We start from the raw sequence: 24,481 nt of genomic DNA on the forward strand, positions 1-24,481 counted from the left end.
TTATCTACATTCTACATGAATTTGTTATGACTTTTTGAATCATCTAAAACATAATTAAAAAATTACTGCTGTAGAGCTATAATATCATCTCACAGGTGGGAAAGTAAACTTGCAAAGGCTGTATTTCTTGCTGTGCTGAAAAAAGTTAACTAATCCTATTTATATTTATATATTGGTTTGTTTATTCAAGAAGTTGTTTGCATTACAAGATTTTAATTTTGTATTAAGCGTCATCTGTTATTTTTCTGTCTTTGTAACTTACACAGCTAATTGGATGGAGATCTTTATATAGTATCATAACCATTGTGTCTTTTATGTAGACTTGCAGACCATTGGATGTGACTCCAATAATTGTTTATTAAGAAACCAGTGAAAAAAGATGATGAACTGTACTTTTACAATAAATACACTCAGATTCCTGTGCAAAAAACAAAACAAAAGCAAAACAACAACAACAACAAAAACAAAACAACAACAAAAAACAAACAAACAAAAACAAAACAAAACCCCAAAACAAACACAGACACATTTTCAAAGAGAACTCTGAAAAAGATTGTGGGTGGACTGTTTTGGTTTTACTTGGTTTTTTCTTTGTTTTTTTTTTCTTTTTCATTTTTCTTTTCATTTTTACCAAAAAAACCCAGAATAGTGCTAAAACTCTGCAAAAAGGGATCAATCCAGATCTGTAGTTTTCTTTGTCTCTGTGGGGCTAAATGAACATCCCAGATTTAGAGAGATTTACTAAAAGTAACATTTATTTTCATTTTGGTCTGTAGTTGTAGTTAGTTAAATGTAGTTCCACTAAGGGTTCTTACTTGATGCTCAGGGGATATCTTAATTATGTAATGTCTGTATTGTAGCAAGGGCAAATGCTTGGTGTTAAAATAGAAAAGCTTGGTGCTTCAAATGAGGAAACCATAACATATGGTTTCACCAGATGACTTTCCCCTCGAAATCATAACTTTGTAGTATTTAGTATTTGTTGTATCTTTTTTCTTTTTTCTTTTTTTTTTTCCAAATTCTGAAATCAGTTCCTACCTGAAAGAAAACAGACAACAACAACAACAGAAAGAAAAAAAAAAGAAAAAAAGTTTAGTACATGTATCCATCAAAAAAATATTGGCAATTCTGATGGTATTAGTTTAAGTTTTCGGTGACAGATCAGTAAGTGTAATGCAGGACTGAGCCCATGTTGGCTGGGATAAATGAAGACGGGGAAAGCAGGGCTGTTGGTTTTTGGTGACAGATCAGTATGTGTAATGCAGGATTGAGCCCCTGCTGACTGGAAGACAGGTTTTTAGTGACAGATCAGTATGTGTAATGCAGGATTGAGCCCCTGCTGACTGGAAGACAGGTTTTTAGTGACAGATCAGTTTGTGTAATGCAGGATTGAGCCCCTGCTGGCTGGAAGACAGGTGTTTAGTGACAGATCAGTATGTGTAATGCAGGATTGAGCCCTTGCTGACTGGAAGACAGGTTTTTAGTGACAGATCAGTTTGTGTAATGCAGGATTGAGCCCCTGCTGGTTGGAAGACAGGTATTTAGTGACAGATCAGTTTGTGTAATGCAGGATTGAGCCCCTGCTGACTGGAAGACAGGTTTTTAGTGACAGATCAGTATGTGTAATGCAGGATTGAGCCCTTGCTGACTGGAAGACAGGTTTTTAGTGACAGATCAGTTTGTGTAATGCAGGATTGAGCCCTTGCTGACTGGAAGACAGGTTTTTAGTGACAGATCAGTATGTGTAATGCAGGATTGAGCCCCTGCTGACTGGAAGACAGGTTTTTAGTGACAGATCAGTATGTGTAATGCAGGATTGAGCCCCTGCTGGCTGGAAGACAGGTTTTTAGTGACAGATCAGTTTGTGTAATGCAGGATTGAGCCCCTGCTGACTGGAAGACAGGTTTTTAGTGACAGATCAGTTTGTGTAATGCAGGATTGAGCCCTTGCTGACTGGAAGACAGGTTTTTAGTGACAGATCAGTATGTGTAATGCAGGATTGAGCCCTTGCTGACTGGAAGACAGGTTTTTAGTGACAGACCAGTTTGTGTAATGCAGGATTGAGCCCCAGCTGACTGGAAGTTTCAGTGACTGGAAGACAGGTTTTTAGTGACAGATCAGTATGTGTAATGCAGGATTGAGCCCCTGCTGACTGGAAGACAGGTTTTTAATGACAGATCAGTATGTGTAATGCAGGATTGAGCCCCTGCTGGCTGGAAGACAGGTGTTTAGTGACAGATCAGTATGTGTAATGCAGGATTGAGCCCCTGCTGACTGGAAGACAGGTTTTTAGTGACAGATCAGTATGTGTAATGCAGGATTGAGCCCCTGCTGACTGGAAGACAGGTTTTTAGTGACAGATCAGTATGTGTAATGCAGGATTGAGCCCTTGCTGGCTGGAAGACAGGTTTTTAGTGACAGATCAGTATGTGTAATGCAGGATTGAGCCCCTGCTGACTGGAAGACAGGTTTTTAGTGACAGATCAGTATGTGTAATGCAGGATTGAGCCCCTGCTGGCTGGAAGACATGTTTTTAGTGACAGATCAGTATGTGTAATGCAGGATTGAGCCCTTGCTGACTGGAAGACAGGTTTTTAGTGACAGATCAGTATGTGTAATGCAGGATTGAGCCCTTGCTGACTGGAAGACAGGTTTTTAGTGACAGATCAGTTTGTGTAATGCAGGATTGAGCCCCAGCTGACTGGAAGACAGGTTTTTAGTGACAGATCAGTATGTGTAATGCAGGATTGAGCCCCTGCTGACTGGAAGACAGGTTTTTAGTGACAGATCAGTTTGTGTAATGCAGGATTGAGCCCCTGCTGGCTGGAAGACATGTTTTTAGTAATAGATCAGTATGTGTAATGCAGGATTGAGCCCTTGCTGGCTGGAAGACAGGTATTTAGTGACAGATCAGTTTGTGTAATGCAGGATTGAGCCCCTGCTGACTGGAAGACAGGTTTTTAGTGACAGATCAGTTTGTGTAATGCAGGATTGAGCCCTTGCTGACTGGAAGACAGGTTTTTAGTGACAGATCAGTATGTGTAATGCAGGATTGAGCCCTTGCTGACTGGAAGACAGGTTTTTAGTGACAGATCAGTTTGTGTAATGCAGGATTGAGCCCTTGCTGACTGGAAGACAGGTTTTTAGTGACAGATCAGTATGTGTAATGCAGGATTGAGCCCCTGCTGACTGGAAGACAGGTTTTTAGTGACAGCTCAGTTTGTGTAATGCAGGATTGAGCCCCTGCTGGCTGGAAGACAGGTTTTTAGTGACAGATCAATATGTGTAATGCAGGATTGAGCCCTTGCTGGCTGGAAGACAGGTTTTTAGTGACAGATCAGTATGTGTAATGCAGGATTGAGCCCCTGCTGGCTGGAAGACAGGTGTTTAGTGACAGATCAGTATGTGTAATGCAGGATTGAGCCCTTGCTGGCTGGAAGACAGGTGTTTAGTGACAGATCAGTATGTGTAATGCAGGATTGAGCCCCTGCTGACTGGAAGACAGGTTTTTAATGACAGATCAGTTTGTGTAATGCAGGATTGAGCCCCTGCTGGCTGGAAGACAGGTTTTTAGTGACAGATCAGTTTGTGTAATGCAGGATTGAGCCCCTGCTGACTGGAAGACAGGTTTTTAATGACAGATCAGTATGTGTAATGCAGGATTGAGCCCCTGCTGGCTGGAAGACAGGTTTTTAGTGACAGATCAGTATGTGTAATGCAGGATTGAGCCCCTGCTGGTTGGAAGACAGGTTTTTAGTGACAGATCAGTTTGTGTAATGCAGGATTGAGCCCTTGCTGGTTGGAAGACATGTTTTTAGTGACAGATCAGTTTGTGTAATGCAGGATTGAGCCCTTGCTGGCTGGAAGACAGGTGTTTAGTGACAGATCAGTATGTGTAATGCAGGATTGAGCCCCTGCTGGCTGGAAGACAGGTTTTTAGTGACAGATCAGTTTGTGTAATGCAGGATTGAGCCCTTGCTGGCTCGAATAAAGGAAGACCGGAGAGCGGTGCTGTGCCCAGAGATAGACCTGGTAGACAAAGACACACTGCAGTACGGTGGCACTGGTAGTTTCTCCGTGGGGGGGTTCTGGTGGAGCCTGCACTTTTCCTGGCGCCCCATTCCCCAGCACGAAAAAGCACGGCGGGCTGCCCTCCCCGACAGCTCAGTTTCTCCCATTAGGTATAGTTGTGTTGTTTTTTTTTCTCTGAAGCATGTGTGCATAGAGGAATAACTAGTATAGCAGCTTTTTTTTTTTCATAGTTTAAAAAAGTTTTTGTTTTTGTTTTCTTTTTGTTTTGAAAACCATGTTTTATGGACTACAAGGCAGGAGTTGTCACCCCCTTGAGTTGTGCTTTGCCCGACAAAGCAAGACAAGGGAAGGTGAGAAGTTTATTTCTTGCGCCCCATGGAGGGGCAGGGCATCGAAGCAATACACTCATGCACTGTTCTAACAAAAAAGAGTGATGTCAAAAGCTAAACAAAAACAAACAAACAAACAAACAAAAACAAAATAAAGCCCATTCAAGCAAACAAGGAAACACTCATTTACAGGCCATTTTTTTGCCCAGCATATCACCCCCCAGCAGCAGACGAAATTCTATCAAAAAGAAATATGTATGTGAACTGGCTGTTACAGTGTTAGTGAATAAAGTCTATGACAATAGGTAATGGGAAACTCAGATTGTGAAACTGAGATAAAAATACACTTAAATCATCGCCTCATGTTTAACGACATCAGCATGGCCTTTTGGAAGCGCATGCATTGAGCTTGATGATTTTCATTGTATATAGACATTTTTGACTTAGTGCATTACTTTTCCTTCAGACCAGAGATTCTTTTTTTCGGAGCCTGACTTTTGTATTACTTGCTGGCGGGGCTGAGCAGCATGTGGTTAAATCAGTTGTGGGATAATGTTTTTGTCGTTGGTTTTGAATTGTTTCCTTTTTCAGCCTTCTTCAGTCTGTGTTGTTTTGAACGTCACAGCAGTATTGTGCATTTTAACAAAAAAGATCAATATTTCTCATAACATGGTCATTTTTATGGGCATCTTTTGTTTATTACCTCAAAGTCAAACCATCTGTTATTTGCATTTATTTTTCAAAATCGCCTTGCAGTCCTTAAGATATGTTTTCAGATCCTCTTTAGTATCACACCACTCTGTTGGATCAAAGTGATCTGTTTATTCTTTTCAATGGAACCAGAAGAAAAATAAATTGTTTTGCAGTTTTCACAGCTGCGTTGGCTTTGTTAGAGTGCATGAAAACATTTAAGAGTTAAATGAAATGTGTTCATCAGAGTGGTGTGTATTAAACTGGCTCAGTTCACTGTGTACATTGTATTTATGTGTTCGTCTGCAGGTATAACAGCCTTTGTTTGTAAGATACACAGTATTTGTGTGTGTTGGTCTGCAGGAGCATGTGGTATGTATTGTTAAAAAAAAAAAGAAAGAGAGAGAAAGAAAAAAAGAAAAAAAAGGTACAAGTTCTAATTCTGATGGCGTGTGGTGTTATTTATCAGCCTCGTCTTTGTGACTGCAGTTGTGTATGCTCTCACATGTAATTAGAATTTTTTATATTTTTATATCTGTATGTGTAATTACTGTATGATAAAAAAGATGTGGTTTGTCATTGTTGTGGATACAATGTGAACTGTGTATTGTGGCTTGTCATTGTTGTGGATACAATGTGAACTGTGTATTGTGGCTTGTCATTGTTGTGGATACAATGTGAACTGTGTATTGTGGCTTGTCATTGTTGTGGATACAATGTGAACTGTGTATTGTGGCTTGTCGTTGTTGTGGATACAATGTGAACTGTGTATTGTGGCTTGTCATTGTTGTGGATACAATGTGAACTGTGTATTTTTTTCTTTTTCTTTAACCTGTGTGTGTACTTGTTATTCAGTGATTTTTTTTTTTAATCGCTGTGTGTATGTGTGTGTGTGTGTGTGTGTGTGTGTGTGACAATTAATTGTCCTTGTTGATTTGCCATATCATACCCCAGTCAACATAGTACAGTGTTTGTATGTTGTCTGGTAGCAGCTGTTGCTCCTCTCTCCCCTCCCTCTCTCCATCCATTCCATAGTTTCACAGCCTGCTGTCTCCATGCACTTACTGGTTTTGTCTTTCATCCCACTGGTTCAGATTTATGCGTGCAGTGTGACTTGTGAGAGTCGAGTGTGAAAACCCTTTGATTTTTGTCTGAACACCAGATTCAGTTGCTGTGTACATGCACTACTACTTCTTCTTCGTACTGCATGCTCTTCAACTACTTCTTTTTCTTCTTGTTTTCTTCTTCTTCTTCTTCCTATTAAGATTCCATGCTATATAAATGCATTTCTTTTCTTCTTCTTCTGAATTTCTTCTTTTTCTTCTTCTGCATTTCTTCTTCTTCTTCCTCCTCTTCTTCTTTTCTTCTTCTTTTCTTCTTCTTCTTAAGATTCTGTGCCATATAAATGCATTTCTTTTTTTTCTTCTGCATTTCTTCTTTCTGTATTTCTTCTTCTTCTTCTTCTCCTCTTCTTCCTCACCATCGTCATTATGCATTAATTAATTAAAGTGTTGTTCCTTTTATTGAGTATGTGACATGTGTTAACAAAATCCAAATATCCTTACATGGAAATTCGAACATTGATTAAGAATGGTAGAAATCAACACCGACAGTTTCATTGATAAGAAGATATTCCATTGCATGGTATTTGATTCATTTTTGCTTTAGACAAACAGTAATTGTTTCTTTTAGTCTTGTACCTTGTACATTGTGTGTGTGTGTGTGTGTGTGTGTGCGTGCGTGCGTGCATGCATGGGTGTGTGGTTGGGTGGGTGGGTGTGCGCACACTTGCTTTTTAGTTTTGCTTGGTTGTTTTTGCATATTAGAAGCATTTCAGTATTTGCTTTGCAGTTTGGGTATTTTTTGCTTTTGTATTTTTCCTGATTTGCTTCATTTTTTTCCTATTTATTTTGCATGCTGGATTTGCTGCTTTGTTTATTATCATTAATACTCATTCTGATGTCTCTTGCTCTTTTTTATTTATTTATAATTTAAAAAAATTTTTACTTATTTTTTAATGCATTACAGATCAGCTCATGTGAATCAGATCAAAAAGTGCTTCTACTACTGAGTTCTACAGAATGTGTGACAACATATTTCATATTCTTCACAAGCAGAGAACAAAAACTGGTGTATGAAGCCTTTGAACAATGCACAGCTTCAAAGGCCAGTAAGTGATATAATTACGCGTTGGTAGTTGTCCATGTTTTAAACTCAGTATTATCTGATTATTTCCCCCCCTTCCATCAGTTTTGATATTGTTGCAAGACTTGTTAACAGAACTTCATGTCCCATGTTGGTGGACAGATTGAAAAGAGTGGGGCTAGTGTAGACAGAAGAAGAAGAGATGATGTTACTTTACACTGCTGCTGTTTTCCTGTGTGAGGCATTGGGTTTTTGGTTTGATTCCCTTTTGAGTTGGATCTTGGCATTTGGAACTGGTATACATTTTGAATGGCACTGGAAAGCATTAAAAAGAAAGGGGCTGTAGATTTATTATTTTAAAAGAAAAGTCATTCTTAAAAAAAAAAAGTCATGAAAAAGGAAATGTTCCAGCAGAAAAATAGGATTGTGCACTATGTGTTTGAATATAATAAGCTGTTTTCATTTTTCTGAAGGTTTAGGAAACAAATGTAGAAAGTGACGACCTCAGCAGAGAGAAAGGTTTTGACCTATCTGACCACTTCACTCATCTAACACTAAACACAAAACAGACACTGCCAAAAGGATTGATGTCGGGAACCTAGTTATAAACAATTGTAAAGCAATACCCAGCTGAGAAAAACAATACCCAGCTGAGAAAAAGCCACATAAAAATAGTGTAACAGACACAGACAAAGACACACACACGCACACACACACACACACACACACACACACTTGATTATTCTAATACAATGTAACAGAAACAGACACAGACATACACACACGTACACACACACACACACACACACACACACACACACACACACACACACACACACACACACACACACTTGATTCTGATACAATGTAACAGAAACATTTGTATAAAATTCTGTAACATATTTTGTTAAAGGTGGGTGGATGAAATGAAAGAGGGTGATAACAGTTTTCATTTGTCATTTATACATCCCCACCTGTATCTCTAACCATCCTTACTTTATCTCTCATTCATTACTTACAGGCAGTTTTCTGTTTAGAAAATGGGACCAACCCAGCCAGGATTTTTTTAATTTAAATTTTTATTTTTATTTTTATTTTTATTTTTTAACAAAATAACACTCAGTAGTAAAAAGTATGGTATGTCAAAAATCTGATTGTACATATGAAACAAGCAGAATCAGAGCTTTCGTCTCAGTGTCTGGGATGCGTGACATTTTCATGGTTGTGGCCTTTTGCTTGCCATAAAACATGGTATGTCTTAGTGGGAAGCTTTACAGGTGGATCAATCATTTGTTCACACACACACACACACACACACACACACACACACACACACACACACACAATGAGTTCTTTATGTTCAGTCACACACACACACACACACACACACACACACACACACACACAGAGAACAAGTACTATGTGTGTGTGTGTGTGTGTGTGTGTGTGTGTGTGTGTGTGTGTGTGTGTGTCTCTCCTCAGTTGCTTGTTCCCATTTCAGTGGCCCCCAGGACAGCAAAACTGCAGGCCTTTTTGAAACTTTCTCAGTTCCAACGGATGGCTTACCTCCTAAGTGTGTTTGCCGTTGCAATATTGATTACCCATGAATGGTAAAACAAATACACTTGGAGACAGAAAAAACAAACACGTAAAAAAACAAAACAAAAAAACAACAAACCCACCCCAGAACACAAAGGTTGCCATTGCACTGTGGCAGTGTGCGCTGTCCTGGGGAGAGCAGCCTGCATTTCACACAGAGAAATCTGTCGTGACAAAAAGCAATGCAGTACAGTATTTTCTTCCCCTCTACTAGACCTTGAGTGGTGGTCTGGATGCTAGTCTTTCGGATGAGACGATAAACCAAGGTCCTGTGTGCTGCATGCACTTAGTGCACATAAAAGAACCCACGGCAACAAAAGGGTTGTCCCTGGCAAAATTATGTAGAAAAATCCACTTCGATAGGAAAAACAAATAAAACTGCACGCAGGAAAAAAATACAAAAAAATGGGTGGTGCTCTTTGTGCAGTGACACGCTCTCCCTGTGGTGAGCAGCCCAAATTTCACACAGAGAAATCTGTTGTGACAAAAAGAGAAATACAATACAGTACAATACAATACAATACCATGATAGTGCCCATGATGACACGGATTTGTAGCCATAGTTACTATGTCCACACCCAGTTTTTAGTGCTTAGACAATTCCAGTTTCAGACAGAGTGAAACAGGTGTTCTGGTTTAACTCCTCTGAAGATCCTAAACCTTTAAAACAACAACAAAACTTGCTACTGTAAGTGAACAATTCTTTAATTTTGGGAGGACAAAATATAAAAAAGTAAACTGAAAGTTCTGAACGTGAGTAAAGGAAACGTTGTACCATATGTAGCCAGAATCCGGAGAATCTTTACCAAACGAGTATTCCATTACCCTTCATGAGTGCATAGGAGGATGACCTTAAAGAAAACACACACAAAAAACAACAACACACCTCTTCATCACACCTGATCTACGTCTCTTGCCCCATATTGAGACGCAGGCTATCAACAAGCGCGCTATAGCCATCCTGGTCCTGTGCCAGTTGCTCCAAAATGTTAGTTTATTTTCTTCTTCTTGTTTCTGTGGCAGCATCTAACCCTCATTCTTTGGCACCAGGGTTTGGGACTGGCGTAGGTGGAGTTAACGGTACATGGGAGGATGACTCTTAAAAAAAAAAGAAGAAAAAAAAAAAAGACCGGAAGAAAAAGGATAAAGGAAAAGGATGACCAGACCTGCTCACTGACTATCATGGTGAACTCCATTTCTTGGACAAATGGAGTGAAATTAAATAATAGACAGACTCCCCCTGCTGGGCTTTGTACCCCCATGTAAACCACCGCTCAGGTTGGAGCCCATGTTAACGCGCATAAAGGAGAAACGCTCGGCCGTGGTGTGCCCCATAGTGGACGCCATCGATGACAACACTCTGCGCTACTCTCTGAACGGGGGCTACAATGTAGGGGGGTTCACCTGGAGTGGCCACTTCACCTGGGAGGACGTTCCCCCCAGGGACAAGGAGAGTCGTAAATACACTGATCCTGTTAGGTATTGGATTTTTACCTGCTTTGACTGTTAAGGTACTGTTTTGTGGTGTGTTTTTGTTTGTTTTTTAGGGGTGAATTTTTAAATTTGTAAGTGCTTGTATTCTTACATATCTGTCAGTCTATCTGTCTGTCTATATATTATACACACACCTATGCACGCATGCATATATATTTTATTGCTGAGTATTTTTTTGACTGCTTCTTTAGGCAAAAAAGAAACCACACAGACTCACATGCATGAATGCATATATGTGTACACATGCTCCTGCATGTACATGCAAACCATCTGACGCCTCACCAAACTACATGCAAGTGTGTGTGTGTGTGTGTGTGTGTATGTCTGTGTGTGTGTGTGTGATTGGATGCTTATGATCATATCAAGAAGCTGAAAACCAGTATGCTTGATTGATAATTTACTGATGAAAGAAATAAAATTTAACTGCACTAATTATAATTTGGTCTCTTGAAGTTTGGCGTTTTTAGTTGTGCAATGCTTGTGTCAGTGTATGTAATATTACAGTGGATGGGAAAGGTTGCTGAGATTTTGTGCTTTTCTATCTGTCAGATTGACTCCTTCTCCAAACATGCAAATTATTGGCAACGGTATTGGAAGTATTGATTTGTTCTTCCTTTGGCAAACTGCAAAATAATGTTTGCCGGTGTGTGTGTGTGTGTGCCTTTGTTTATTCATTATTGCAATATAATGTGCCTCTATTCATTTATTATTTAAATATTATTTTGCTGTTGTTCATGGTGTTTGGGTTGTTCATTTGTTTTATTTTTTACATTTAGTAATCTGCCCCGCACAACCCTCAATTATACCCTTAGAATTTTTAAACAGTTGTTGAGTCTCTTTCATGTTATTTTTGTTTTCTGTTGTCTTCAGTATGTTGTCTCTGCCATCCATTCATTTACGTTTACTGCTTTGTCATATCTGTGTGTGTGTGTGTGTGTGTGTGTGTGTGTGTGTGTGTGTGTGTGTGAATTTATACTGGTAGAAAATAACATTTTTTTCAATGAAAGCAACTTTGCATGTGAATAATATATACATTTCTTAATAAGTGAAAAGTGTTGAAGTAGTGTTTTAGGATTGTTAACTATGACATGATGCTTCACTGTTATTACTATTATGTCAAACTGTTACATTTTATGTCGGTGAATTATAGGGATAGATTGACTATATGTGTCAGTGTTGTTTTTTTTTCCTGTCAACTCGGTCATGTGTTTCCACCTTTGAGTATTATATTGTATGTGTGTATGTTTATGTGGTGTGGTGTGTGTGTGTGTGTGTGTGTGTGTGTGTGTGTGTGTGTGTGGCTGCATATTCACAAACCTTTGAGACAGTTGTGCAACATACAGTTACACCCTCATCAGATTTAGTGTTTTGTGATGTTTGCCAATGGCCCCCCCCCCCCCCACCCAAACCCTCATCCCCCCAAACCCCTCTTCCTTCCCCACTTTTATTTTTTTCTTTCTTTGGGACAGATCTCCCACCATGGCAGGAGGTCTGTTTGCTGCTGACCGCAAGTACTTCTTTGAGATTGGTGCCTATGACCCTGGCATGGACGTCTGGGGAGGAGAGAATCTGGAGATCTCTTTCAGGGTCAGTCCACCTGTCTTTGTCCACCTGTCTGCAGTGTGTGTTTTTCAGGGTCAGTTCACCTGTCTTTGTCCACCTGTCTGCAGTGTGTGTTTTTCAGGGTCAGTCCACCTGTCTTTGTCCACCTGTCTGTAGTGTGTGTTTTTCAGGGTCAGTCCACCTGTCTTTGTCCACCTGTCTGTAGTGTGTGTTTTTCAGGGTCAGTCCACCTGTCTTTGTCCACCTGTCTGTAGTGTGTGTTTTTCAGGGTCATTCCACCTGTCTTTGTCCACCTGTCTGCAGTGTGTGTTTTTCAGGGTCAGTCCACCTGTCTTTGTCCACCTGTCTGCAGTGTGTGTTTTTCAGGGTCAGTCCACCTGTCTTTGTCCACCTGTCTGCAGTGTGTGTCTTTCAGGGTCAGTATGTCTGCAGTGTGTGTTTTTCAGGGTCAGTCCACCTGTCTTTGTCCACCTGTCTGTAGTGTGTGTTTTTCAGGGTCAGTCCACCTGTCTTTGTCCACCTGTCTGCATTTTGTGTTTTTCAGGGTCAGTCCACCTGTCTTTGTCCACCTGTCTGCATTTTGTGTTTTTCAGGGTCAGTCCACCTGACTTTGTCCACCTGTCTGCAGTGTTTTTCAGGGTCAGTTCACCTGTCTTTGTCCACCTGTCTGTAGTGTGTGTTTTTCAGGGTCAGTCCACCTGTCTTTGTCCACCTGTCTGCATTTTGTGTTTTTCAGGGTCAGTCCACCTGACTTTGTCCACCTGTCTGCAGTGTTTTTCAGGGTCAGTCCACCTGTCTTTGTCCACCTGTCTGCAGTGTTTTTCAGGGTCAGTCCACCTGACTTTGTCCACCTGTCTTCAGTGTTTTTCAGGGCCAGTCCACCTGACTTTCTGTGCCTGTTGTCAGCTGTGGTGTGTGTTTTTCATGGTTAATCCACTGGTCTTTGTCCACTTGTCTGCAGTGTGTGTTTTTCAGGGTCAGTCCACCTGTCTTTCTGTGTCTGTTGTCAGCTGTGGTGTGTGTTTTTCAGAGTCAGTCCACCTGTCTTTCTGTGTCTGTTGTCAGCTGTGGTGTGTGTTTTTCAGAGTCAGTCCACCTGTCTTCCTGTGTCTGTTGTCAGCTGTGGTGTGTGTTTTTCAGGGTCAGTCCACCGAATGTTTTGGAGTTCATATGTGTGGGTGCAGCTGTGCATATCATTTTGTTTTTACCTTTCATGGTCAGTCCACTCATTGTTTACATGTGTGTGTATGTATGTGTGTGTGTCCATGTGTGTGTGTGTGTGTGTGTGTGTGTGTGTGTGTGTGTGTGATAGAAAGAATAATGATAACAGTGACAGTACTTTTATTTACTGCTTTCAAACCTCTCAAAGTGCATTTCAGTAACATGTCAGTCAGACACAAAACACTGAAACACACACACACACACACACACACACACACACACACACACACACACACACACACACACACACATATATATATATTGGGGTAGGAAGAAGGCAAAATACATGCATGTCGCTGTGATGGTAGTGTTCGGTGTGATGTTGAATAAAAACAAAAAAACATACATCAACACTTGTATAGAATGATGTATTCACACCACATGGTTCAAGTACACCACTTGAAACCATCGCACAACCACTTGACTTGAGCAAGGTTACATTCATGTGTCAACAGTTCCAGTTTCAAGGAAGTGGCAGAAAGTACAGACACTGTCGCTGCTACAGTTGTATATAGTTGCTTTATGGTATCTTTGGGAATGTCGCACTATCATTTTCTGATTTATGTACACGGTTTTGGTTTGAAATGAGTTAAAGTCCTGATATGGCCAGTGTGGTTGGCTGGGCCATAAGCCAAGTGAATGAATGAACGAATGAACAAACGAATGGGTAAATGAATGAACGAATGAATGAATGAATAAATGAATGAATGTTCCACCCATTTTTGTAGCTGTTCAATCCTTGGAACATTTGTATACCTGCACACATTAATACAGTACTGACAGGACATCATTGCAAAGAGCAAGAGCACATGTTGGCAGTGTTTTAAAATTATCGAAGGCATGAAGAATAAAAAAAACCCAAAAAGGTCAGAAAAATTCAGAAAACGATTTAATGATGATGTAAAAAGAGAGAAGCATTGAACTGTGTAAGAGAAAAAGTATATGTATTCAAAAGGAACACAGAATGAAACAAAAAATTGTAAGGTTTTTAAGTATTTTGAAACGATACTGCATTTTTAAAGGCATATTTATGTAATTTGGGGTCTTTTGTTTTTGTTTTTGTTTTTGTTTTATTGTTTACCAAAAATACTTTATTTTCACCAGTGTTTGTGGAAGTGAACTTGTGAACTGATCACATGGCAGTCAGAACTCTGATGGTGGTTGTTGTGTACAGGTATGGATGTGTGGGATGATGGTGGTGGTTGTGTACAGGTATGGATGTGTGGGGTGATGGCGGTGGTTGTGTACAGGTATGGATGTGTGGGGTGATGGTGGTTGTTGTGTACAGGTATGGATGTGTGGGGTGATGGTGGTTGTTGTGTACAGGTATGGATGTGTGGGGTGATGGTGGTTGCTGTGTACAGGTATGGATGTGTGGGGTGATGGTGGTGGTTGTGTACAGGTATGGATGTGCAGGGTGATGGTGATTGTTGTGTACAGGTCTAGATGTGCGAGGTGATGGTGGTGGTTGTGTACAGGTATGGATGTGTGGGGTGATGGTGGTTGTTGTGTACAGGTATGGATGTGTGGGGTGATGGTGGTTGTTGTGTACAGGTATGGATGTGTGGGGTGATGGTGGTTGTTGTGTACAGGTATGGATGTGTGGGTTGATGGTGATTGTTGTGTACAGGTATGGATGTGTGGGGTGATGGTGGTTGTTGTGTACAGGTATGGATGTGTGGGGTGATGGTGGTTGTTGTGTACAGGTATGGATGTGTGGGGTGATGGTGGTTGTTGTGTACAGGTCTAGATGTGCAGGGTGATGGTGGTTGCTGTGTACAGGTATGGATGTGTGGGGTGATGGCGGTGGTTGTGTACAGGTCTAGATGTGTGGGTTGATGGTGGTGGTTGTGTACAGGTATAGATGTGTGGGGTGATGGTGGTGGTTGTGTACAGGTATGGATGTGCGGGGGCTCCTTGGAGTTCATCCCCTGTTCCCGTGTGGGCCACATCTTCCGCTCAAGTCACCCCTACACCTTCCCTGGTAAGGTGTAGTCTGTTCACTCACTGTAACTGAAGCACACCTGGCTTAGTTGTACATTTTAGGCTTGTGTGTGTGTGTGTGTGTGTGTGTGTGTGTGTGTGTGTGTGTGTGCGCGTGTGCGCATTTACGTGCATGCATGTGTAATTTGTTTATGAAAAAACATCAGCCAAACTTACATGCATAAAGATAACATTTTGGGATCAGTCAACCAACATAGAGGTGCCCATAATATTGATTTCTTTGGGTGTGTCATACCTTTTTTTTTTTTAATGGAGACAGACAGAACAGGCAGACAGACAGACAGACACAGGCAGGCAGGCAGGCAAACAGGCACATATTACACACATAATGCATACATACATACATTCTTTTATTATAACTTGTCACATTCTGTTGAATCATAGTATGTTACAATAAGTTACAGTACCTTGACTTTTGTGGCAAAAAAAAAAAAGAAAAAAAAAAAAGAAGAAAAAAAAGGCAGAGTAAAAGAAGGGTGTTGTTTATTGACATTTTTTTTTTTTTTTTCATTTTCAATGAAATACGTAAATGCATGGTTTTGATGTTGGTTATTCACAGTTATGTTTTCAACAGACATTTCCTGAAGAACCTGACAGAGGTGTGCCATTTTCTTTCTGCAGGTAACAAAGATACTCATGGCATCAATTCCATGCGCTTGGCAGAAGTGTGGATGGATGAGTATAAGAGGTTGTTCTACACACACAGGCGAGATCTTCTGGTAAGTATTTCGTGTAGATGCATCAAACTGTGTATGTGCATGTGTGAGTATGTTTGTTCATGTTTCAGTATGTCTATGTATGTCTCTGTGTGTCTGAGAGAGAGAGAGAGAGAGAGAGAGAGAGAGAGAGAGAGAGATCGACCACACATGTTTGGAGGTATGTATTTCTTTGTTTCAAAAATGTTCGTTGACGTTGTTATCAATTTGGCTTTTATTTTGCCATGATACAGTCTTTGTGACAGGTTTCTGACACCCAAGAAATGGTTTTATTTTCCCAGGGGCAGGATTACGGGGACATCTCAGAGAGAATTGAGCTGAGGAAGCGCCTGAAATGCCACAGCTTCAAGTGGTACCTGGACAATGTTTACCCTGAGAAGTTCATCCCCGATGAGAAAGTCCATGCCTGGGGAATGGTAAGAATCTATAGACTGCAGATACAGGGGAGAGGTGTGGTCTTTAGTTTTCTTTTGAGGAGTGCAGACACAACAACAGAATATGTTATTATCTCCAGTAAGAGAAAATAATTTGTGGTGTGACATACATTAACAATGCAACAATGCACAAGAATCACACTCATCTATTGTGTGTATGTGAAGGGTAAGCAATGTTTAAATGTTATAAAGTAAACGGCAGATACAATGATCACAGTCATACACATGAAGCAATGCTTGTCAACCATCTCTGTGAAAAGATGGAACCTTACGAAAGAAACAGGTGGTATTGATTGATTAATTCAGCTCTGCTTCTTTTTCATGTTTATGCCTGTGTATTCCAAATGTCCTGTAAGTTTGTACCAGCGTTTGGTTTCTAATAACCCATATTATTACATTTTAAAAGGCAACAGATGTGCAGACATGATGACCTGCTCTTACAAATACAAAAGGGTGAATATTACATACCCGTTTCATTTGCTGTCGAACAAAGGAAAAAAGAATTACAGTGAATGGTCTCATTTTTGAGAAAAATGATAATAATGATGATAATAATATTTTTATGTAATGTTAACAGTAATGATGATGATGACAATAATAATAATAATGATGATAACAACAGCAGTAGTAGTAGTAGTAATAGTAGCAGCAGCAGTAGTAGTGGTAGTAGTAATAAATTTTATTGCAAAATCTTGTGCTGAAACAAATCAAAGTGCTTTTCATCCAATTTTTCATGCCAGTTTAACTCTGAATCAAAGAGAAAGACAACCAAAGAAAAAGAAAAAAAAAAAAGAAAAAAAGAAAAACAACAACAACCCCCCCCAAAAAAAAACAACAACCCAACAACAAAAAACAAACAAAAAACCCACCACCAACAACAACAACAACAAAAAAACCACACCAGAAAACCAAAAACACCAACAACAAAAAGTGTAGACAGATTGCAAGAGGAACTGTGAAGAAGTTCTTATGGAAAGAGGCAGGTTTTAAGGTTAGATCTGAAAGAGCTGATTGCAGGGATTTGACAAAGCAAAAGAGGGGAGATCATTCCAAGTGCAAGGTCCAGAGACAGAGAAAGAGTGGTGGTCAGGTCTTGAGTGTTTGAAAGTGGGAATGCAGAGCCTGGGCAGATCTGTGAATGGCATGTTGTGAGCATTGTGACTGTGAGATGTAATGTTGGGCTGTGTTGTGACTGTGGGGGTGTGTTGACCAGGTGCGAAACCCAGCCAGCAACTTGTGTCTGGACACACTGCAAAAGGATGAAAAAATGGAGTTCGACATGGGTCTCTACAGCTGCCAGAACGGTGCCAGTGCAAATCAGGTCAGCTCTCACAGTGCTTGAATACATGTCATTATTTGTCTGTTTATTATTTACAAAATAAACGTAAAACAAAAGCAAACCCAAAAGAAACACCAAAAAAAAGAAAAAAAAAAGAAAAAAAAAGTTAGTTCTTTCTCCTCTCTCTCCCTCTCTGTCCTTCATTTGTACAGGTCTGGGATGAAGGTGAAACATCTGAATGGTTAATAGCGCTGGGCTTTTAACCTGGGGATTTGAATCCCAGCTGGGTTAAGCGTGGAGTTTTTTGTTGTTTTTTTTACCTATAATGTCAATACTTGTGCAGTCCTGCTAGTTTCTGAAACCCCATCATGTACATACGCAAACTGAAGACCAAATACATACTTTAAAAATCCCGTACTACATGTTGGCATTCAGTGGATTTTTGAAGCAAGAATATATGCACAGCAGTGAAAGCAGAATGTGGTTGCCCACTTGGTGGGGTAAAAACATGTGCTAATGGTAAGCTTTCAACTCCCTCCTGTTCTGGGAAACAAATAAATTGGGTTTTTTTTCCAGCATGACTGTTCTTCAAATTTCATTCAGGTCGTTTCACATTCTGCTCTCACAAATGAAAATATTTATCATACTGTGTGTGTGTGTGTGTGTGTGTGTGTGTGTAGTCACATTTTGGTGTGTGTATGTAACATAGATGTAATGTTTTATGTTAACAAAGCGTTTTTGTAAATCACCTAGAGCAGATTTCTGGATAGTGTGCTATATAAGTATCCATTATTATTATTATTACTTTGTCTATCGATGCAGAATAAAAATATAAAATCGGTGTGAAGAGTCTTTTATCTGAATGATTTAAGAAACAATTATCAAGTCGAAAAATATGTGTATTCATTGGAAATGTTAACCACATTTTTTTTTTTAACTAGAAAATGGTACCCATACATGAATCTTCTTGAAAGCAAAAACACTGGAAAAGTTACCTAAAGTTTTTACTAGAAAATGGTATCGATATATGAATCTTCTTGAAAAGCAAAGTGTCGTGAAATCTCAGCTGGACAGTAACTGTACCACATGTCACTTGTCACTTCTTTGTTCACAACATCTGATGGATACCGTGACCTGTAAAAAAGTGAATTACAGTTCTTAAAAAAAAAAAAGTTTCTATATCCTTATCTAAGTAATGTGTGAAACATGTTTTGAAACATGTTGATTTGGTTCTCTCATATGATGGGTGCAATAGCCGAGTGGTTAACGCGCTGGACTTTCAATCTGAGGGTCCCGGGTTCGAATCACAGTGACGGCGCCTGGTGGGTAAAGGGTGGAGATTTTTATGATCTCCCAGGTCAACATATGTGCAGACCTGCTAGTGCCTGAACCCCCTTTGTGTGTAAACGCATGCAGAAGATCAAATACGCATGTTAAATATCCTGTAATCCATGTCAGCGTTCGGTGGGTTATGGAAACAAGAACATACCCAGCATGCACACCCCCGAAAACGTGAGTATGGCTGCCTACATGGCGGGGTAAAAACGGTCATGCACGTAAAAGCCCACTCGTGTACATGCGAGTGAATGTGGGAGTTGCAGCCCACGAATGCAGAAGAAGAAGAAGATGATGAAGAAGGTCCTCTCATACATGTGTCTGACTTGTGGTGGTGACCAGGTGATGTCGCTGAGTGTGACCAACGACCTGCGGAGGGAGGAGGCGTGTCTGGACAGCCTGGGAGAGGATGGGAGCACCGTCAGGCTGCGACAGTGCCACCACAACAAACCCACCATGAAGTGGAAGCACGATAAGGTAGGGATGATGGTAATGATTCTGAAAATAATGTTATTGATAATGGATGATGATAATAATAGTACCACTACTACTGTCACTTCCACTGCTGCTGCTGCTGCTACTGCTGTTGCTGTTGCTGCTGCTGCTGCTGCTACTACTGCTGTTGCTGCTGCTGCTGCTACTACTACTGCTGCTACTACTGCTGTTGCTGCTGCTGCTGCTACTGCTGTTGCTGCTGCTGCTGCTACTACTACTGCTGCTACTACTGCTGTTGCTGCTGCTGCTGCTGCTGCTGCTGCTGCTGCTGCTGCTACTACTACTACTGCTGCTACTACTGCTGTTGCTGCTGCTGCTGCTGCTGCTGTTGCTGCTGCTGCTGCTACTACTACTACTGCTGCTACTACTGCTGTTGCTGCTGCTGCTGCTGCTGCTACTGCTGCTTCTACTGCTGCTGCTGCTGCTACTGCTGCTACTACTCCTGCTACTACTACTGCTGCTACTACTACTGCTGCTACTACTGCTGCTGCTGCTGCTACTGCTGCTACTACTGCTGCTGCTGCTGTTGCTGCTACTACTGCTGCTACTGCTGTTGCTGCTGCTGCTGCTGCTGCTACTACTACTACTACTACTACTACTACTACTACTATTACTGCTGCTGCTGCTGCTAACAATAATGATAACAATAACAGTGGTAGTAACAATTATGTTGATGATGATGATGATGATGATGATAACAGTAATGATGAAAAAAAAAGATGACGATAATGATGATGATGATGATGACGATGATAATAATGACAATATTTATGAAAATAGAGGTACTTATATAGCGCTTGATCTTGTCCAAAGACAAAGCAGAGTGCTTATGCACCAGTCATCCACACACATACACAAGTCTAACCCAGAGGGGTGAATGACAAAACCGAAAAAACAACAACAAAAGACACATGTAAATGGAAAGCTAGAGAAACTGCAGATTTGAAAGAGAGAGAGAGAGAGAGGGGGGGGGGGGGGGGATGGAGGTGGGGGGGGGGGGAGGGGGGGAGGAGGTACCGTGCAGTTTTTGTGATGCTTGAAAAATTGTTGTTTTCTGTTGACAGAAGAAAAATGTTCTTTTTAGAGCGGTCAGTCATGGGGGAAAGTAAAGGAAATCTGTTCCAGGTGTGAAAACATTTTTGAAAACCCCCCACAAACAAAAGTTTTATATGTGGATGTAAGATTTATTAATAGTTATTTGAAGATGAGAAAACAGCAAGTACTGGGAGAGAGAATCAGCTCTGTGTGCGTATGTATGTATGTATGTTTGTATGTATGTAGCAGAGAAGAGGAGGGAATGTCTCATGAGCTAAAGGGCATAGCTACTGATAGCATTTTCATGGGTTGTCCAAATTAATCTGACCCCCCCTCCCCACACATTAATGCGCAATATGCGCACAAAAATCTAGGAGGAGAAGGATCTGTATTTTAAAAAATTTTTTGAACAAATATGTTCTGAGATTAGATTTCAAAGATTTGATAGTGGAATGGACAAATATGTTTTGAGATTAGATTTGAAAGATATAATAGTGTAACTGTGTCTGTTTTATGGAAAGGATTTCCAAAACCAAGGTCCGTTGTGTGCAAATGTTTGGAAACCAGAGTACTTGCGTCTGCAAGGCGGGACTTCAAACGTGTGTGTACCAGACAAAGAATTCAGGCCAGGGTGGGGTGGACTGTAAATCTTAACTGGGTCAGAAAGATATGAGGGTGCAGAGCCAGTCAGTAAACTAAAACATATGCAAGCTGTTTTGAATTTCATTCTCTCAGATATTGGAAGCCTGTGTAGCTTATGGAGAAAATGGAGTGCACGGTTTTTTGCAACAGGCTTTCAAGATAGGGTCAAGCAGTTGGGAATTTTGAACCGTTTGTAGAGGTTCTGTGACTGAAGAATGCAAACTGATTGTGTGATCAATGAATAATAAGGCCAGAATAACAAACAGTTAAGATAGTAAAGAGTAGTCACTCTCTCCATTCAAGATGATGCTTATGCCACAGATTCAGCAAGCACACAGGTAAAAAAAAAAGAAAAAAAAGTACATTGGGACAAGCCAAGATACTTTCTTTAAAAGGAAGTGCCAGGCTTGTCTGTATACCAATCATTTGACATGTGCACACAGCAGCAATGATAGAAGAAATGTGCAAACACCAATTAGCTTTTATTCAAGATTGGCATAACCTCTTTAGTCCAGATTAAACCACACAGAACATGCGAATGATGCAGAACAAACGCATGGTGGTTTTAAGGTTTGAAATTGATTGTATGGTTGTTGATTGCAGGAGAAGAACAAGTTGAGACAGGAGAGCTCTGGTCTGTGTCTGGACTAATTGTTGATTGCAGGAGAAGAACAAATTGATACAGGAGAGCTCTGGACTGTGTCTGGACTGATTGTTGATTGCAGGAGAAGAACAAGCTGATACAGGAGAGTTCTGGTCTATGTCTGGACTGATTGTTGATTGCAGGAGAAGAACAAGCTGATACAGGAGAGTTCTGGTCTATGTCTGGACTGACTGTTGATTGCAGGAGAAGAACAAGCTGATACAGGAGAGTTCTGGTCTATGTTTGGACTGATTGTTGATTGCAGGAGAAAAACAAACTGATGCAGGAGAGCTCTGGTCTATATTTGGACTGATTGTTGATTGCAGGAGAAGAACAAGCTGATATAGGAGAGCTCTGGTCTCTGTCTGGACTGATTATTGATTGCAGGAGAAAAACAAACTGATACAGGAGAGCTCTGGTCTGTGTCTGGACTGATTGTTGATTGCAGGAGAAGAACAAGCTGATACAGGAGAGTTCTGGTCTATGTTTGGACTGATTGTTGATTGCAGGAGAAGAACAAGCTGATTCACGAGAGCTCTGGACTGTGTCTGGACTGATTGTTGATTGCAGGAGAAGAACAAGCTGATACAGGAGAGCTCTGGTCTATGTCTGGACTGATTGTTGATTGCAGGAGAAGAACAAGCTGATACAGGAGAGCTCTGGACTGTGTCTGGACTATTTGTTGATTGCAGGAGAAAAACAAACTGATACAGGAGAGCTCTGGTCTATGTGTGGACTGATTGTTGATTGCAGGAGAAGAACAAGCTGATATAGGAGAGCTCTGGTTTATGTGTTGACTGATTATTGATTGCAGGAGAAAAACAAACTGATACAGGAGAGCTCTGGTCTGTGTCTGGACTGATTGTTGATTGCAGGAGAAGAACAAGCTGATACAGGAGAGCTCTGGACTGTGTCTGGATTGATTGTTGATTGCAGGAGAAGAACAAGCTGATACAGGAGAGCTCTGGTCTATGTGTTGACTGATTGTTGATTGCAGGAGAAGAACAAGCTGATATAGGAGAGCTCTGGTCTATGTCTGGACTGACTGTTGATTGCAGGAGAAGAACAAGCTGATACAGGAGAGCTCTGGACTGTGTCTGGACTGATTGTTGATTGCAGGAGAAAAACAAACTGATACAGGAGAGCTCTGGTCTATGTGTGGACTGATTGTTGATTGCAGGAGAAGAACAAGCTGATATAGGAGAGCTCTGGTCTATGTGTTGACTGATTGTTGATTGCAGGAGAAGAACAAGCTGATACAGGAGAGCTCTGGTCTATGTCTGGACTGATTGTTGATTGCAGGAGAAGAACAAGCTGATACAGGAGAGCTCTGGTCTATGTCTGGACTGATTGTTGATTGCAGGAGAAGAACAAGCTGATTCACGAGAGCTCTGGACTGTATCTGGATTGATTGTTGATTGCAGGAGAAGAACAAGCTGATCCACGAGAGCTCTGGTCTATGTCTGGACTGATTGTTGATTGCAGGAGAAGAACAAGCTGATTCACGAGAGCTCTGGACTGTATCTGGATTGATTGTTGATTGCAGGAGAAGAACAAGCTGATCCACGAGAGCTCTGGACTGTGTCTGGACGTGGCAGGCCAGCAGAATGACGGACACCCAGTACTGAAACCCTGCAAGGACGTCAACTCTCAGATCTGGACTTTTGAACATTATTTGGATTAGTCATCTAGTCGGCTTGTGTGTGCATGTGTAGGTTATGTGTGTGTGTGTGTGGAGGAGGGCAGGGAGGAGCGTTGAGGGGGGTTGAGTGTTTTTGTGTATGTGTGTGGGGGGGAAGGTGTATGAATGTGTGGTGTGTGTGTGTGAGTGAGTGTGTGTGTGTGTGTGTGTGTGTGTGTGTGTGTGTGTGTGTGTGTGTGTGCGTGTGTGTGTGAGAGAGAGACAAATGTAAAGGGATAAGGGCATCTCCAGAGTGATCATGATCATTATTGTTCTTGTTGGAAAGGGTTTTGCTGCTGTGCCTTTGTTATAGATTTAACTGCTGTGCCTTTTTTTGTTTTGTTTGTTTTTGTTTTGATGACAACTTTGTCATTGTAGCAGACTTTTTGTTTGCACTCACACATCGATTTTTATATACGATGCACGTGACATTTCTGGTGATCTGATAGTTGGTCAAATTATGGAAATTCCTCTTTCGAGTTTGATTCGTAATGATCTTTTCCAAATTGCTATATAATGCTGTTGATGATTAGATGTAACATGATCAATGTAAAGAATTACACAAAGTAATTTTGTGATTGATTGGTAGAAGTACTGTCTTTATTGTTATTTAAATGTTAACATCTTTGGACAAAAATATGTGTGGGTTAGGGAAGAGGTGTGTGTGTGTGTGTGGGGGGGGGGGGGGGGATGGGGGTGTGTGCATATGTGCACATTTAAAGAATTCCAGTGTAGTTATGAAGATTTGTGCTCGTAGTGGTTGCTTTTATTAAGGTTCCCATTTTGTTTCATCCCTGAAACCATTTTATGATAAAACATTTAAAAATTACGATGCAAATTAAGACTAGTTGTCAGTCCTCCACTGCACCTAATTTTCTCTTTTGCCATTTCCTTTAATTTTCTTTCTGTTCTGAGGAAGGTGGCAGAAGGTAAGTGGCAGAAAGGTTGACACTCATCTGCCAATACAGAGAATCTGTCAGGGTTTGTGTTCGAATCCCACTGTTGCCCTTTCTCCCAAGTTTGACTGGAAAATCAAACTGAGCATCTAGTCATTCGGATTAAATATTAAACCATGGTCCTGTGTGCAGCGCGCACTTGGCACACCGAAAAAGAACCCATGGCAATGAGAGTGTTGTCCTCTGGC

General features: G+C 40.8%; 1 protein-coding gene across 2 annotated transcripts in view; it reads left to right on the forward strand.

Annotated features, from left to right (window-relative positions):
* The window catches only part of LOC143301474 (putative N-acetylgalactosaminyltransferase 9), a 35,807-nt gene extending 11,803 nt beyond the window's left edge, over nucleotides 1-24,004 (forward strand). Inside the window, exons 4-11 of one of the 2 annotated variants that reach the window (XM_076615791.1) lie at nucleotides 3,966-4,181; nucleotides 11,759-11,876; nucleotides 14,970-15,057; nucleotides 15,699-15,796; nucleotides 16,075-16,209; nucleotides 17,441-17,548; nucleotides 19,184-19,318; nucleotides 23,203-24,004. In XM_076615791.1, the coding sequence (XP_076471906.1) occupies nucleotides 3,966-4,181; nucleotides 11,759-11,876; nucleotides 14,970-15,057; nucleotides 15,699-15,796; nucleotides 16,075-16,209; nucleotides 17,441-17,548; nucleotides 19,184-19,318; nucleotides 23,203-23,340 (1,036 nt within the window). In that variant the 3' untranslated portion in view covers nucleotides 23,341-24,004. Of the gene's footprint in view, nucleotides 1-3,965; nucleotides 4,182-10,073; nucleotides 10,275-11,758; nucleotides 11,877-14,969; nucleotides 15,058-15,698; nucleotides 15,797-16,074; nucleotides 16,210-17,440; nucleotides 17,549-19,183; nucleotides 19,319-23,202 lie in introns of both variants that reach the window. The other variant, XM_076615799.1, reaches the window with a different exon arrangement.
* Nucleotides 24,005-24,481: the final 477 nt, after the last annotated feature.

This window comes from Babylonia areolata, chromosome 2 (genome assembly GCF_041734735.1).
Source record: "Babylonia areolata isolate BAREFJ2019XMU chromosome 2, ASM4173473v1, whole genome shotgun sequence".
Taxonomy (NCBI): Eukaryota; Metazoa; Mollusca; class Gastropoda; order Neogastropoda; family Buccinidae; genus Babylonia; species Babylonia areolata.